Genomic DNA, 16,447 nt, shown 5'->3' with positions numbered 1-16,447 from the left:
GGACTGCTACTGCCCTTTGGGCTTCCTATGCTAGACTTACCAGGACTTCCTTGATGTAGCTTAACCTCTTCCAAAGATTTCTCAAGAGTTTTAATGCGTAACGCCTGAGCTGCGGGTGAAGTTGGTGAGCACGGGCTTGGACTGGAACGCCTCAACGACCCCGGCTCAACGTTCATATACTCCGATGTATCACTGGGGGAGTTTTTCAATACCAGGGCAGGTGGAATATTGCGCTTTTCCTGACGACTATTAGACTTCTCGCGTTGGTCAAAATTCACATTTACATATTCTCCCTCCTTTTCTGCTGACGTCCCATCAGCAGCACTTTGAGGCACATTTGAAAGGCTCTGACCACTTTCTTTTTTTCTTTGAAGAGGGTTCCATATATGCATAACCTTCATTACTGCTAGCACTTTTAGGAGAGGAGGAGGAGGCACCAAAAGAGACGTTCATATATGAGGCTGGTTCTTCGCTGGATGTATTTGAACTTGTCCGTGTGACCTGTCTATGAACCCTCATCCTGACCCCAGCATCTTTGTCTAAAGAATTGGCTCTTCTAGCCTGGAATTCCATATTCATGTAACTGTCACTACTTAGCTGTTGTGAAGGTGACACAGGGCGATAGGATGCGGGTATGTCCAGTGAGGCACTGCGAGGCGAGGGGTGCTCTGGCCGTCCACCTAACAGGTGCTCTGGCCGACCACCTGAGATGCTGCTACTACGCGATGACGGAGTCATCATCATGTAACTCTCTGGCTCATCCACGCTTGAGTGCCGAATCACGGGGGTTTCTACGTTTCCGGAACCTCGTCGTGAGCCTGGTCTTGAACCTGAAAAGAAGCAAAAGATAATATAAATACTGATCAATGTCTTTCAAAATGGAACTATAACAATGGCTAATTACTAATTATCCTTTTAAGAAGTACTGTGCAACATCATTTTTTTAGGTAATTCCTATTCAGAAATATGAAAATGAAATAGACATATACCAAAACAAATACTTTCTCTCACCGAAACGGGAATTATCAACTGTATCAAGTTAACACACATACACACGTTTTAAAATAGTACATTTTCGTCAGTTTGTATGCTGGTCAAATAACTATTGGTAATGTAACAAGGCATCATTGAATATGTGTGAAATCTATCATTGTATTGAGATTGAGTGTATAGGGTTTGTCAGTGTTAGAACTCCCTTTTTTTTCATGATTGTAGGAAAATTACAAATATTAAGAAAAAATATATCTCGAAATGCCAAAACTACAATTTAAGATGTGTATGGATAGTGGTCACCAGCGCGAACAACAATGTACACCAGTACACAGGGCAAAATATTGCCAAAGTTTGACCTCTGACCAACTAACAAGAAAAGTTGGTAAAATATAAGGCCAATATTTTCAGTGAAAATGAGCTTGCTTTTTTGCAGATACCAAATAATTGTTTTCTATTTATCTATGACAGGCGATACTTTGGGACAAAAATCGTCATCGGATTGCATGATTTTTGTCCTCAATGGGCCCAAATTACAGTACTCACAGGCGCGATGGAACAATGAACATCGCCTGCTAAATTTCAGCCTGTACCTGTTATAGCATCAATAAAATTGATAAGGATTCTGTAAAATGTTTAAAAGTGTGTCGTTAATCATTATCAGCTTCAATCTTTGCAGACACCAAAGCCTGTTTGACGCATATTGTAAGCTTGCTTAAGTGAACAAATTTAACTAATGCTTTAGTCCCTCAGGTGCTTTGAATACAAATGATTTTTCCATGGAATGTATAATACAGTGTGCCACATATTTAAGTAACAAAAGAATCTTACTTTTAAATGTAAGGCTTCATTTTCTCCATTTTAAAGCCATAATGTACAATCTTTTAAAATGATTAATTTGGTTTATATTTTAAAGCCTAATTTTTTGGCATATTTGTAACCTGTACACATGTCCCAACTTGCAACTAATGGGAATAGCCTAAGTCCATTGTGCTTGAGGGAAAACAGAGCAATTTTGCAAGAGCAAGTAAATTCCTGTCAATTAAGATAATAAATCACCCATTAAATAGAACTCCACAATCAACGGCAAAGTTAGTGGTTTCTTTCATGTAACATTATTTCAGCTTAAAGGTTTTCCTGACCGTTATAACAAATATTATTTCATCATTTTGGAACAGAATAACGAATAAATCAAATTTGATGGAAAACGTACATTATGGCTGTAATTTTTTACGATCAACTTGCCATAAAAATCATAAGTTTAATTTTTCTCTTTGAAAATGGTCTTTTTTAGAAGAAAAAAAAGGCGAGCAGATTTTAATATGGAATGACTCTTGCTAAATAACACAAAACTTGAAGACTTCCACCTGACATCTTTGAGGTGCTAGTGTTTTTTCCAGAATAATCTACACCTACGATGCCTACATGTGCCATTATTAAAATGACACACATGTGACAAAAGCTACACGTTAAAGTCAACCTAAAGTCCTACATTTATACGCAGCCAGCTTGTCATGCTTCACAACTGTTTTACAAATCTTTATCCAAATGAGTGTCAAGAAAGAACCTGCTGTTTTATTTATAGTAAATAAGGACTGCATGATATTATAATCTTTATGAATAAAATTTGTATTAAATAATGTCAGTCAAATGCCAAAATAAACGTCACAAATTCAATTTTTCTTTTTAAAAATGCTCCCTTCTTTAGAGGAAAAAATGCAGGTTTTACTTTGCAATGACTTGCTAAATAACACAATGCCACCTGACATCTATGAGGTGCTGGTATTTTTCCTAGAATAATCCACACCTACATATGCCATTATTTGACACTCTACAATATGACATGAATACTTTTACCCCAACTACAACCTATACAAAATGACATACATGTGACAAAAGCTGCACATTTAAGTCAACCCAAAGTCCTACATTAAGGTGGTACTACACCCCTGGCAAATTTTGTCCCTATTATTGCATTTTTCTCAAAAATTATAGCACATTGGTGACAAGTAAGATATGTATATTATAGGGGCAAGGACTACTACTACTGCACTGGAAATTTTATTTCAGCACAGACAACAGTTGTGGAGTTACAGTCAAAAATGAGGGAAAACCAATATTTGATCAATAAATCAATAACTACTTATCTTGAGTCACTGAAATTCCAGTGCAGTAACTGGATTCCTTGCCCCTATAATATACATAACTTCTGTTACCGGTACCGGTACCAGTGTTTTATTAGTTTTTGAGAAAAATGCAAAAATAGTCACAAATTTATCATGGGGTGTAGTACCACCTTAAACGCAGCCGGCTTGTTATGTTTCACAACTGTTTTTCAAATCTTTATCCAAATGAGTGTTAAAAAAAGCCCATTGTTTTATTCATAGTAAAGAAAGGGCTGCAAATGTCATGACTGCATGCTATTATAATCTTTATTCGTGTCAGCTAAAGTCAGTAATTTAGGTTAAGAAAGATGCCAGAAAACATGTCAAGAGGAAAAGTTATTCATTGGTAGAACACTTTCGAGCCTTGGGTGCAGGGGGGTCCGATGTGCCCTAATTTGACCTCAACTGACCTTAAAATTGTGTGATAACTTTCACCAAGTCTCATCATTATAGGATAACTGTGTGAGACAATATCAGGAAAATGAAAATCCAACCATCTTGGCAAATTTGACCTCATGACCTTTAAATTGTGTGACACATATTACCAAGTTTCATCTTTATAGGAAAAATGTGCAAGAAAATATCAAGGAAAAAAAACCCTAACCAAATTCTTGCGTTTTACAATACGATGCGCCACCATCGTTGCTCTTGGCAGTCCAATTTTTGACCTCCAGAGTTGACATCGCCGTTCTAGCTGCCAATGGATGTGTGATAATAAAGATGTTAAAAACAGTTCCATGAAGGATGCCGTGTCATCAATAGATAGTAAATAATTGTAAAATTGCTGTTTTAGTGTGCATTCGTATGTAACATCAGAATAACATTTTAAACTGACAATGGCGTATGTTCCAGTGTTGTATTTGTGACAACTGAATGAGAAATTATGTGCGAGTGCTTGGTGATATCTACTTCCAGGTTTGGCTTGTTGTCCAATTTCCCACAATTCAACGTGCTATGACGACTGTCGCATTTAAACCAAATGGGGGCGCATAGATTGCGAAATCCAAGAATTGGAAGACACATAAATACACCCCCTGTACATACACACAATGAATACAAATTAGTATATCACCTTATGGCTAAACCCAGAGATGACAATTAGAACACCACTCATTTTGCATGATCTTGTCACCCCACTCCATTCATTATGTGTTCCTTGGTTTCAACATCACAGTGATTACACAGTATAGAATGTGTCAGTCAGCATACATTGCTGTGTAATTTATATGTTAGTGGCCTTTCTAACCCAACACAAATTGTGATCACAGGATCCGTGGTCATCCAAAAAGGAACTCTGCCCTTTTGATATTTTTACTTTTATGACGTAGTACTATAGGTACAAGTATAGAATGTGCATCTTTTTCTGATAATTTGATTATAAATTTGTTTACCCAATTTTTTTTTTTTTTTTTGTACTCAAATTTCAGCATTTGATTTTTTTGTCTTTTTTGTACTTTATGTTTATGTAATCGTTCAATAGACTGGATAATGGTAAGCTTGCAATTTGAATTTTTGTAGCTTCCAACTCATAGCTGCTTTGTTTATGATGCCGACACATTCTCGGAACTTGGGAAATCAGAATTGCAAATTAATTATCGCTTTCCTTCGTTGCTTAAGAGTTGATAACCATAAGATGATATCACTGTACCTACAGTAGCCTTTAATACACATGCTTCAGTGGTAAGATAATCAATTTCACTCCCGGGAAATCTGAATTGGTCGGACTTGGCCTCTCAGGAAATTTACATTTTTCCAGCCCTAATATTCTCCTCACACACTTTTCTTTACCCATTATAGCAGTTCCTATTTACAAAACAAAATTATATAGGCAAATTAACATCCACAGTATGGTGGGCCCTCGTCAAAAGCCTGTGAAAATCACTGAATTATGTGACCTGCTACCAGCAAATGTATGTAAAGTTGTAAGTTGGTAGTCTCGAGATGTCCTGGCTGCTGCGCCGTTCTTTGTTTTAGACACACCTGTTAAGCCAATAGTATGTCCTTTGTGAATGGGGGCACAATGGGCCATTCACAAAGGATATATTACTGGCTTGTAAAGGTGCGTGGCAAGCAAAGAACATCAACTCAGCAGCCAGGATATCTCGAAACTACCAACCTGCAACTTAAGGTTCATTTCTTGGTGGCAGATCACACAATGTGCTGTAAGATGAACTCAATACTGACTTCAAACATCAATATGGTATTACCAGTTGTTGATTTGCAAAAATCAGGGGTGTGAGTGGCCACAAACCAAAAACCAGGAAAATTACTAAGAACGCTGTAAAACAGCGTAAAATCAGGGTAAAAATACATAAATACATACATACAACAAGGCTTTTGTAGCCCGCCATTTCATGAAGACCACAGCGGGTTTGATGATACATAAATAAAATAATACACTACAGAGCAAAGAATGAACAAAGACAAGTCAATATGGGAACAGGTATGTTTTCAAATTCTTCTTAAATATATGAGGAGATGTTGCAGAACGAAGGGCTGCTGGAAGTTGGTTCCATAACTTTGCCAAATGCCAAATATGGTCTGATAATAAAAGACAAGGCGGTTCTCGAACCACGAGTCTCGCCTGCTTTCGCGATCGCCTGCTTTTACGATTACTTTTGGTAGAAGTAAATGAACCTGCAACAACCCATGGCGATTTGCCTGTTCAATTTGAGCTTGATTGGACCAATATTGGAATTTGACCTTTGATCCCTAAATTTTGGTGGGTCTCGGCTGGGCACAATTACCTGGCTGATGGTGACTGTAGGCCTACCCACCAAGTCTCATGCCCATCCGACAATTTTTACTAATTTGACCTCAGATGACCCCTACTGACCCCAAAATGACCTTCCAAAAATTGGGCTCTAAATGTTGACTGTACATGTCATGCCCATACAACAGTTTTTAGTCATTTGACTTCAGATGACCTCTGAGTGACCTCAGATGACCTTGCAATGACTGTCCAAAATTTGGCTCTAAATGATGACTGTACCCACCAAGTTTCATGCCCCTGTGACAGTTTTTAGAAATTTGACCACAGACGACCCATGGGTGACCTCAGATGTCCCTGAAATGACCTTACAAAAATTGGACTTTAAATGTTGACTGTAACCACCAAGTGTCATGCCCATGGATGACCTTTGATGATCCCAAAATGACCTTCCAAAAATTGGCTCTAAATGTTGACTGTACCCACCAAGTTTCATGCCCATACAACAGTTTTTAGTAATTTGACCTCAGATGACCCCTGGGTGACCCTGAAATGCCCTTCCAAAAATTTGACTCTTAATGTTGACAGTGACCACTTAGTGTCATGCCCATACGACAGTTTTAGTAATGTGACCTCAGATGACCCTGAGTGACCTTGGATGACCCCGAAATGACTTTCCAAAAACATGGCTCTAAATGTTGACTGTACCCACCAAGTTTCATGCCCATATAACAGTTTCAAGTAATTTGACCTCAGATGACCCCTGGGTGACCTTGGATGACCCAAAAATGACCTTCCAAAATTTGGCTCTAAATGTTGACTGTACCCACCAAGTTTCATGCCCATACGACAGTTTTAGTAATTTGACCTCAGATGACCCCTGGGTGACCCAGAAATGCCCTTCCAAAAATTTGACTCTGAATGTTGACTGTAACCACTAAGTGTCATGCCCGTATGACAGTTTTTAGTAATTTGACCTCAGATGACCCCTGGGTGACCTTGGATGACCCCTAAATTACCTTCTGAAACTTTGACTCTAAATGTTGACTGTACCCGCCAAGTTTCATGCCCATATGGCAGTTTTTAGTAATGTGACCTCAGATGACCCGTGTGACCTTGGATGGCCCCGAAATTACCTTCCAAAACTTTGACTCTAACTGTTGACTGTACCCACCAAGTTTCATGCCCATACGACAGTTTTTAGTAATTTGACCTCAGATGACCCTTAGGTGACCTCGGATGACCCCGAAATAACCTTCCGAAAATTTTACTCCAAATGTTGACTGTACCCACCAAGTTTCATGCCCATACGACAGTTTTTAGTAATTTGACCTCAGATGACCCTGGGTGACCTCGGATGACCCGAAATAATCTTCCTAACATTTTACTCTAAATGTTGACTGTACCCACCAAGTTTCATGCCCATACGACAGTTTTAGTAATTTGACCTCAGATGACCCCTGGGTGACCTCGGATGACCCCAAATAATCTTCCTAACATTTTACTCTAAATGTTGACTGTACCCACCAAGTTTCATGCCCATACGACAGTTTTAGTAATTTGACCTCAGATGACCCCTGGGTGACCTTGGATGACCCGAAATAATCTTCTGAACATTTGACTCTAAATGTTGACTGTACCCACCAAGTTTCATGCCCATACGACAGTTTTTAGTAGTTTGACCTTAGATGACCCCTGGGTGACCTCGGATGACCCGAAATAATCTTCCTAACATTTGACTCTAAATGTTGATTGTACCCACCAAGTTTCATGCCCATACGACAGTTTTAGTAATTTGACCTTAGATGACCCTGGGTGACCTCGGATGACCCGAAAGAATCTTCCTAACATTTTACTCTAAATGTTGATTGTACCCACCAAGTTTCATGCCCATACGACAGTTTTAGTAATTTGACCTCAGATGACCCCTGGGTGACCTCAGATGACCCCAAATAATCTTCCTAACATTTGACTCGATGTAGCACCCCAACAGAGACATTTTTGACATAAATACCCGTTTTAGACATTTTTTTGAAAAAAAGGCTCCCTTCACCCTAAAAAGGTTGTTTTAAATGTACAGTTTCCTATACTTTTGTACATGAGAGACATTCTTAAAAGTCTTTTTTGGCCTACATGACCTAAATTGATATATATAATGCGCATATAAAAACATTATTTAATTAAATTTTGACCCCCCCAACTTCGAGTGTGTGGGAGGGGCCACATGGGGGGGTGCTAGTGAACATTTGACTCGATGTAGCACCCCAACAGAGACATTTTTGACATAAAAACCCATTTTAGACATTTTTTTGAAAAAATGCTTCCTTCACCCTAAAAAGGTTGTTTTAAATGTACAGTTTCCTATACTTTTGTACATGAGAGACATTCTTAAAAGTCTTTTTTTGGCCTAATGACTTGGCCTACATGACCGAAATTGATATATGTAATGCGCAATATAAAACAATATTTCATTAAATTTTGACCCCCCCCAACTTTGAGTGTGTGGGAGGGGCCACATGGGGGGGGTACTAGTGTGCATCCTCTGGTCATACTACCCCCACCACATTATGTTGACCGTACCCACCAAGTATCGTGCCCATACGACAGTTTTTAGTCATTTGACCTCAGATGACCCCTGGATGACCTTGGGTGACCTTGACGCACTAACCAATACGAACTTGTTCTGTCTGGGGTGAAGATGCACCCACCCACCAAGTTTGAAGAACGTATGCACCCCTAGTTTCCGAGAAAATAGGTTTTTGCATTTTATGCATAAATTATGCAAATTAGGTACTTAATTACCATATTTTGCGCTGAAAATCGAATCGGATTGAGATCCTCTGGTCATACTACCCCTACCACGTTTCATCATCATAGGGCTTAGGGATCTTACGAATCCCCCAGATACAGCTCCACAAGGCGGATTTCTTCAGATTTCCAACCATATTTGTAGAATCGTTCCGCATAAATTATGCCAATTAACAACTAAATGCGCATACTTTTCGCCGAAAAACTAATCAGGTGATCAGCAGATGTGTATCATAGCTGACACCAGGTTTCGATACCATGCGCCCGACGGATCTTGAGATAGTCTGTCCACAAACTCCGCTATCAATTTGCGCTGATTTTTCGATAAATTATGCAAATTAGCTATGTTAATTTGCATATTTTTCCCGAAAACATACGGTTACGGAGCAAACTTGGATACCCTTCCTCCCACCAAGTAGCGTCGCCGTAAGTCTTACGGTTCCCCAGATACAGCTCCGGACGGACACACATACATACATACACACGGACAGACAGAAATAGTGATAACTAAGTCCCATCCTGAACAAAGTTCAGGCGAGACAAAAAGGAGTACATTTTGGTAACAAAAAATGAGGAAATCAGCTAAAAAGAGGAACTCTTACACCCCTGTAAAAATAAAGTCTAACGGAGTGTCACAAAATGTAGACCAGTATAACATTATACAATTTGAGTTTACGACCACTCAATGCGTCCAACCCTGATTAAAATATCCTAGTCATGGAAGGGTTACCCTATCTGCATACACCTGTTCACACATGTCAAACCCATTTATCCCACAGGTTATTTCATCATTCAAGATTGATTTCTAACATGGTTGTTGATGGGCAGATGCTACTCCATATATATAGGTGTACCACAGCAAGGTAGCTTCTTTTCCCAAGGGTAATTAACTGACCGATAATAAAATAGGATGAATTATTAATAAGCTTGATATTGTAGGGCTCATGGTCATAAATTCAATCAACAGATACTTTAAACCAATAGATAAAGTCCAATAGAATAGTAAACAAGCTGCCACACATATCTTGTACCTAAATTATTTTTTGTACACCATTACAAGATTTATTTTCATGCATAGATAGATAAGGTTATTTTAAATTTGACAATTCAGAAATCAATTATTATTATTATTGCTATTTATATAAATATTATATAGTTTTGGCTGCTTTCATGATTACTTTAGGGAAAGCAATTAGTTGACCAGAATCAGGCGTGTATATAGAACTTCAGCGACCGAGGGTGCAAATATCTTGGTGAGCTAAGAAAGGATCTTGAAGAATGTAAATATAACATAATGAAGCTTAATGGAACAAAGCTGCGCCTAAATTTGCTTTTTCTAAAGCTGAAATTATCAAATATGAGATAAATTTCGCCAAGATCACATGCACACAGACGTTTCTCTTCTCTTTTGCTCCAATTTCTATTCTCTCTTTATTTTTAAAACCCGGGTGGCGCGTGCCCGTTTAAAAAGGGCTGTATTTGCTACTGAGAAAGCTTGAGAACACCTTACAAATCTGAGCTCTGAGATCTTTGAAATGACCTCAGATCATGGCTCCTGATGACCTTGAAACTGCCTTGGCACAATATGATTATTTCATAAGCTTTGATGAAAATCCTATTATCTTTATCTCTGTGGTACAACCAGGCAATAATATCTAACAATTCCTTTCAAATCATTTTTTTTTCTGGAATCCAGGTGCCTGATATTCAATGGTAACCAAATATTAATGTTACATTTCATCAGCTACCTCCAAGTTTCAGTTATTACATCTTTAAAGACAAAACTTTGGCAAATATGAATTAAATATCTTTATCCCACAGCTTTGTAGCTCAGAAACCAACTCCATTTATCACCGAGACAAATGAGAATTAATTCAGTCAAACGGCTTGAAAAGAGCTACAATAATGCTCATGGTACCCCAAGGCTATTCATTTTGATATTGCCTTCATGCTCAGTACCCACAACCTTCTGCATCAGTAACTCTGTCACTTCTCTCTCCTCCGACCTGGTTTGATTCCATCTTCACAACAATGTAGCCTTAATAATATCATCACCATCTATGCCATAGACCCAGTAACCTCTATTTAGTTATGCGATAGTGTGTTTGACCCCATGATTTAAGATACAAAATTTAATCTAAGAAACTTTCAAGTCACTTTTTATGTGAGCTCACAGGTAAAGATATCAAAGGCCAATATCCCTATATGATGATGTTGAAGATCCTAGTATCTACTGATGCTGAACAGGCAATGATCACCCTGCACTTTATAATGTATTGCTTCTATGAATGAATGCCATGTCATATGATATTTAAAAAGGAGGTCACAAAAGTTAAAGCAGACTTAATTTGATAGAATCAAGACATTGAAGTGAATTTTAGATGTTATATGTATGTGTGGGGGTGTATGTGCGCTTCTTTTGCAAACACCGCCAACCACACATACACAAACTCCCTATGGAGATCATACACTTGTGATAATTTTCAAAGTTTTTTCCTTATGGAACAATATTATCTCCATAAGGTTGGGCCTTAACACATAATTGGCTCCACATGACATATCCAATTGGACCACACATTATAAAAAAATACCCACAACTACACAGAGTATACCCCTGGAAACCCTTACTTTAACGGGACAATCAGTTTACAGAAATTTCTTGTGGCCTGTGGAACGTTTTTAAATGGAACATTGTTTTGTGTTTCCAAATGAAAAATGATCTCCTTAAGGTTGTTCCAAAACCCACAATTGGCTCCACATGGAATTAGCGATAGGACCTGGGGACATGCACATTATCAAATGCTGTGTAATAGCATAGACCCTGGAATAGTGGACACACAGGAACCATGTAAATTGACCACAAATAGCACAAAAATGCATAACAAACCAGAAGTGTAGCATCATAGAATCATGTGCCTCCAATCTGAGTCAAAATTGGAAAAAAATTCAAGCAATACCAAAATATAACCGGTGCCCTCTAAATCAGATCCAGTGTCCCCTCAATTAGTCTTAATGTACATCCCCCAATTGATTGACTAATGCTAAGCCGCTATTACAATGTCCGCTATAGTGGCATCATTGGTTAACTCAGTGAAATGAGTCAAGTGGTAAATTAATGACAAATATTCAGAACCAAACATGCTGAACAAGGAGCACAGCACACTATAGAGAATACTGTGGAGATTGTGGTGATACAAAAATTACATTGACACACCACATCAAGTTTTATTATTTATTTATTTACTTATCCTAAATTGTGATTGTGGCGGTAAAACACAGTGGTTGTTATTGAACAAGTGCATGGCTCATCATGGGTGTCCGACATGATTCAACAAGTGCTTATTTAGACCATAGGGAAAGAAAAGGCAAAACAGAGCAATGAAGAGAAAACAAATAGAGTTGGTGCACGAGCGAGTGAAAGACTATAGGTTATATACCACTAATAGGCCTGGCCGATGCATGGAAATATGACGAGAAACTATTTGTTCCTGTAGCATCTGAAAAGACTGCTTTAAAATCACTGATATTGACCAATGTTATATACATGTAGCCAAAAACGTACATTTTGAGATTTGATGCTTCGAAATGGTATTTTCTCTCGTTATATGACATTTTTGTTGTAATATTACCAAAATCCATTTGCACAGCAATGGTTTTTAGTAAATATTCCCCCTACCTAATTGTAAATTTCAGCTTAGAGAGGGCACTGCCATTTTAAGATGTTTACAGTTCAGTGCGCTAAAACACGAAAAGTCTCAGGTCAGCCTATGTTGAGTTTATGATCATTTGGCATCTAAATTATCTAGTTTCACCTGATATTTGTGACGTTTAACTGTGAGAGTTCTGAATTTGAGAAAATTCTGCCCGAAATTAACCATTTTTTATTGAAAACCGTGTAATTGATTAGAGGTTAATAACTGCGCATTAGTTATTTGGAGGGCATTGTGAAAAATCTAAACATTTTGCCTTTGGAACCGTCGGGCCGAGGTCCAAAGCAAAATGTTTAGATTTTTCACAATGCCCGACATATAACTGATGCAAAGTTATTAACCGAATTCATAACCGTCACTTTTAACTCATCACTCAACCAAATCTGAAGATTTTATTCTCCGAAATTGGTTATATAAACCATTTTTATCAAAACTCGCCCTTCAAAAAGTCGAACAGGCTAAACAGACTTACCAATTACAGCACTGCGCAATCACGCCATGTGCAAATATGGTAGTTGCGTGCGCATGTAGAGTTCCGGCGCAACAGATGCGCACTACGCGGAAGTCATTGTACCGCGTGAGCATACGCGGAGGTCATTGATGGATAGGTCATTGATGGATATCAATAACCTCCGCGCCGGTATGCGTATATCATCTAAAGAGCAATTTGATTGGGACGCACATATGGCGTAATACGCGGAGGTTATGAATAATTAATAGTATTGAACTGAACCTCAAAGAGCAAGAATGAGAAAAACAGAAAGAACACAAGAAAAGAGAAAGAGAAAGGAGAGAGAGACAGACAGACAGACAGACAGACAGAGCAGCAGATAGAGGAGAGCAAGCACTTGCCAAGCAAGTATTTGACACTTTATCTAGCTATCCTTCACCCTAGCATCAATAGGCAATCTTTTACTAGACAGCAAGTCAATAGTACATTTCATTGGCACAACTCCTTCCTTCAGGAGGATACTGGTGATATGACCTTTCTTAAGACACGACTCGATGGATTATTTCTACATTGGATTTACTAACTAGGCCAGCTTGGCCAAGTTTCCATTAGAGGAAAACGTTAAGTCATTGTGATTTCACCTGTGAAATGAAACCATTTCAGATTCTGTAAATATTTAGATGTCTGATCTGTGAGAATCATTTCCCCAGATGTAAGTCAAATCTTAAAGTTATGCCATTCGCATTGGCAGAGGGGATGTCTAAAAGCTAATATGTGTCCAGGTTGTGCACACTACCGGTACCCTATCTCAATAATCTGAATGTTTACCAACACGAAGAAACATTTAAATGGGGGTATGTAAACTTGAAAATACCCTACAAAGTGAGAATGAAAAAAAGGCTTTTTTTTAATTATTGAAGAAAAAGCCTGTTACCAATATGAAAGGTCGTGGAAAAAGAAACATCTCTTGAAAATAAGTTATGGAAAACAATAAGCCTTTCTGCAAAAAATATAAGTAAAAATGAAATGTGAAATTTGGTAAATTGATAACCACAAATCGACTGTTTTTTTCCACAATTTCTTCGGAAATACATCGATTTAGAGCATCAAATTTCAGGACGGTAATGAGATAAAATGATCTATTATATGATACCAAAAAGTCATTAATAATGACAACAACAAACAAGAGCACCACTGGTGCTGTAGCTCATTTGTTATGGGTTATGGTCAGGAATACCATGCGTAGCTATGTATAGCCATGCATAGATATGTATAGCCATGCATAGATATGTATAGCCATGCATAGCTATGTATAGCCATGCATAGCTATGTATAGCCATGCATAGTATAGCCATGCATAGTTATGTATAGCCATGCATAGCTATGTATAGCCATGCATAGCTATGTATAGCCATGAATAGCTATGTATAGCCATGCATAGCTATGTATAGCTATGGATAGCTATGTATGGCCATGTATAGCCATGCATAGCTATGTACATGTATAGCCATATGTAACCATGTCATAGCCATGTATAGCTATGTATAGGCATGTATAACTATGTATACAGGGCTGCCAACTTTGAAAAACACATTTCAGTATTCTCAAACCTCAAAATCACCATAGTGCTGTGATCAAGCACAATTCAGCATTTTGAAAATATACTTGCGGTTCTCAAGATATTTATTTATTCAAGGCATTTATTTATTTGTACCTTTTGCTTGTCGAGTATCCTTTGATTTGATTTTGTTTAATACAGTTTTGTTTGTATATTTAATGTCTTGGATGCACCATCGGATAGATGAGTGCCACTGATGTAAAAAGCAATTTCCAAATAAAAACTTGAAACTTAAAAACTACAACACTTTCATGGTAAATGAAATAAATAAATAAATAAAATTTTGCACACACATCTAATTTTCCTGACTTCATATTTCAAACAAGTGCTCCCTTCAATCTTCAGAACAGGGAAAGGCCACTAGCCTAGTGTTTACCCCCAGCACTTCCCTGTTCAGACTTTCAGTTCAGTATTCTCAAACCTCAAAATCACCATAGTGCTGTGATCAAGCACAAATCAGCATTTTGAAAATATACTTGCGGTTCTCAAGATATTTATTTATTCAAGGCATTTATTTATTTGTACCTTTTGCTTGTCGAGTATCCTTTGATTTGATTTTGTTTAATACAGTTTTGTTTGTATATTTAATGTCTTGGATGCACCATCGGATAGATGAGTGCCACTGATGTAAAAGCAATTTCCAAATAAAAACTTGAAACTTAAAAACTACAACACTTTCATGGTAAATGAAATAAATAAATAAATAAAATTTTGCACACACATCTAATTTTCCTGACTTCATATTTCAAACAAGTGCTCCCTTCAATCTTCAGAACAGGGAAAGGCCACTAGCCTAGTGTTTACCCCCAGCACTTCCCTGTTCAGACTTTCTGTTTGTCTGTTTTGTAATGTCAGAGAGGGGTTGTCATGGTCCCATATACTGATATACTAGGCCAGTGCCAGTCAAAAGGACATTTCACCTTGATTAAATGTTTACATAACTAATTGGGTCAAGATGTGTGATATAAAGTGTAAATGAGTGAGATGTTTGTTCATAGTCAGGGTTGCCAACTAACAATTTGGTAGCCCAATTAGTTCTGATTTGGGAGAATTTGAGACACTATTTGCTCATGGCTCTTGCACAGAAGGGCCTATAGACAGCACAAGCCCAATTGGTGCTAAAAGCAACACTGAAAAGCAGACATTGTAGCTGCACTGAAACAGTAAAGTTCAACAATCTCTTTTACAAATTCGCACAATCAAGGAGTTTGTACAGTGTTTGTAATATGAAAAGCACCACAAACAGTCTACATAGGAGACTATTCCATGAAATTTGGTAGAACTTTTCGTAAGAAAATGCTCCAAAAATAATACTTTCTGTCTGAATTTTTTTAGCTAAATAAGTAACAATCATGAACCATCATGCAAAGATCGCCGCCTCAAATTACCAGATCCATTGCTCAAACGATGTAGCAAGAGAAAGAAAAAAACATACAGAAATATGGACTATGCCTATAGTGCATTGCGTTTACGCAATGAGCTAAAAATCAGTGGGTGAGGTTGTTGATCGGTTTACGGACCTTTAAAAGAGAATTATGATATTTTTATGGCAGAATTTCCCTGGCAGTGAATATAAATCAGAATGCGGAAGTGGATATCACCATTGATGTGCTCACAGGTTTTCATGTGATCATTTACTTTTTGATGCACAGGATTTCAGAGAATGTTCATTAATACTATACCATGAGACTGGTTTAAAAGAGGATGCTTTTTTTTCTGTGACGTGTTAAGTTTATCAGTTGCCAAGACGGCTTTTGTGATTCTTGAAATAAGTTGTCTTTTTGGATGATAATTCCTTCACAGCCAGCTACAATTATAATCATATATAGGAAGCACACACAAGGAATTAGCAGTTACACATTGTAAAATATATTTTTTACACAATGTTCATTATATTTTCAAAATTACCTTGCTGCATCATTATGATTGAAGGACATATTTTTCCCTTAATTTAATTTCATTTTTATGAAAATCAAATTTAATTTGATTGGAAAC

General features: G+C 37.7%; 1 protein-coding gene across 1 annotated transcript in view; it reads right to left on the bottom strand.

The window, feature by feature from the left end:
- Positions 1 to 315: 315 nt before the first annotated feature.
- LOC140149668 (insulin receptor substrate 1-B-like) overlaps positions 316 to 16,447 on the bottom strand; it is a 138,377-nt gene continuing 122,245 nt past the window's right edge. Inside the window, exon 13 of the mRNA XM_072171747.1 lies at positions 316 to 830. Within this exon, the coding sequence (XP_072027848.1) occupies positions 316 to 830 (515 nt within the window). The remainder of the gene's footprint in view (positions 831 to 16,447) is intronic.

This window comes from Amphiura filiformis, chromosome 4 (genome assembly GCF_039555335.1).
Source record: "Amphiura filiformis chromosome 4, Afil_fr2py, whole genome shotgun sequence".
In the NCBI taxonomy this organism is placed as follows: domain Eukaryota; kingdom Metazoa; phylum Echinodermata; class Ophiuroidea; order Amphilepidida; family Amphiuridae; genus Amphiura; species Amphiura filiformis.
This window is presented reverse-complemented; position numbering and strand designations above follow the sequence as displayed.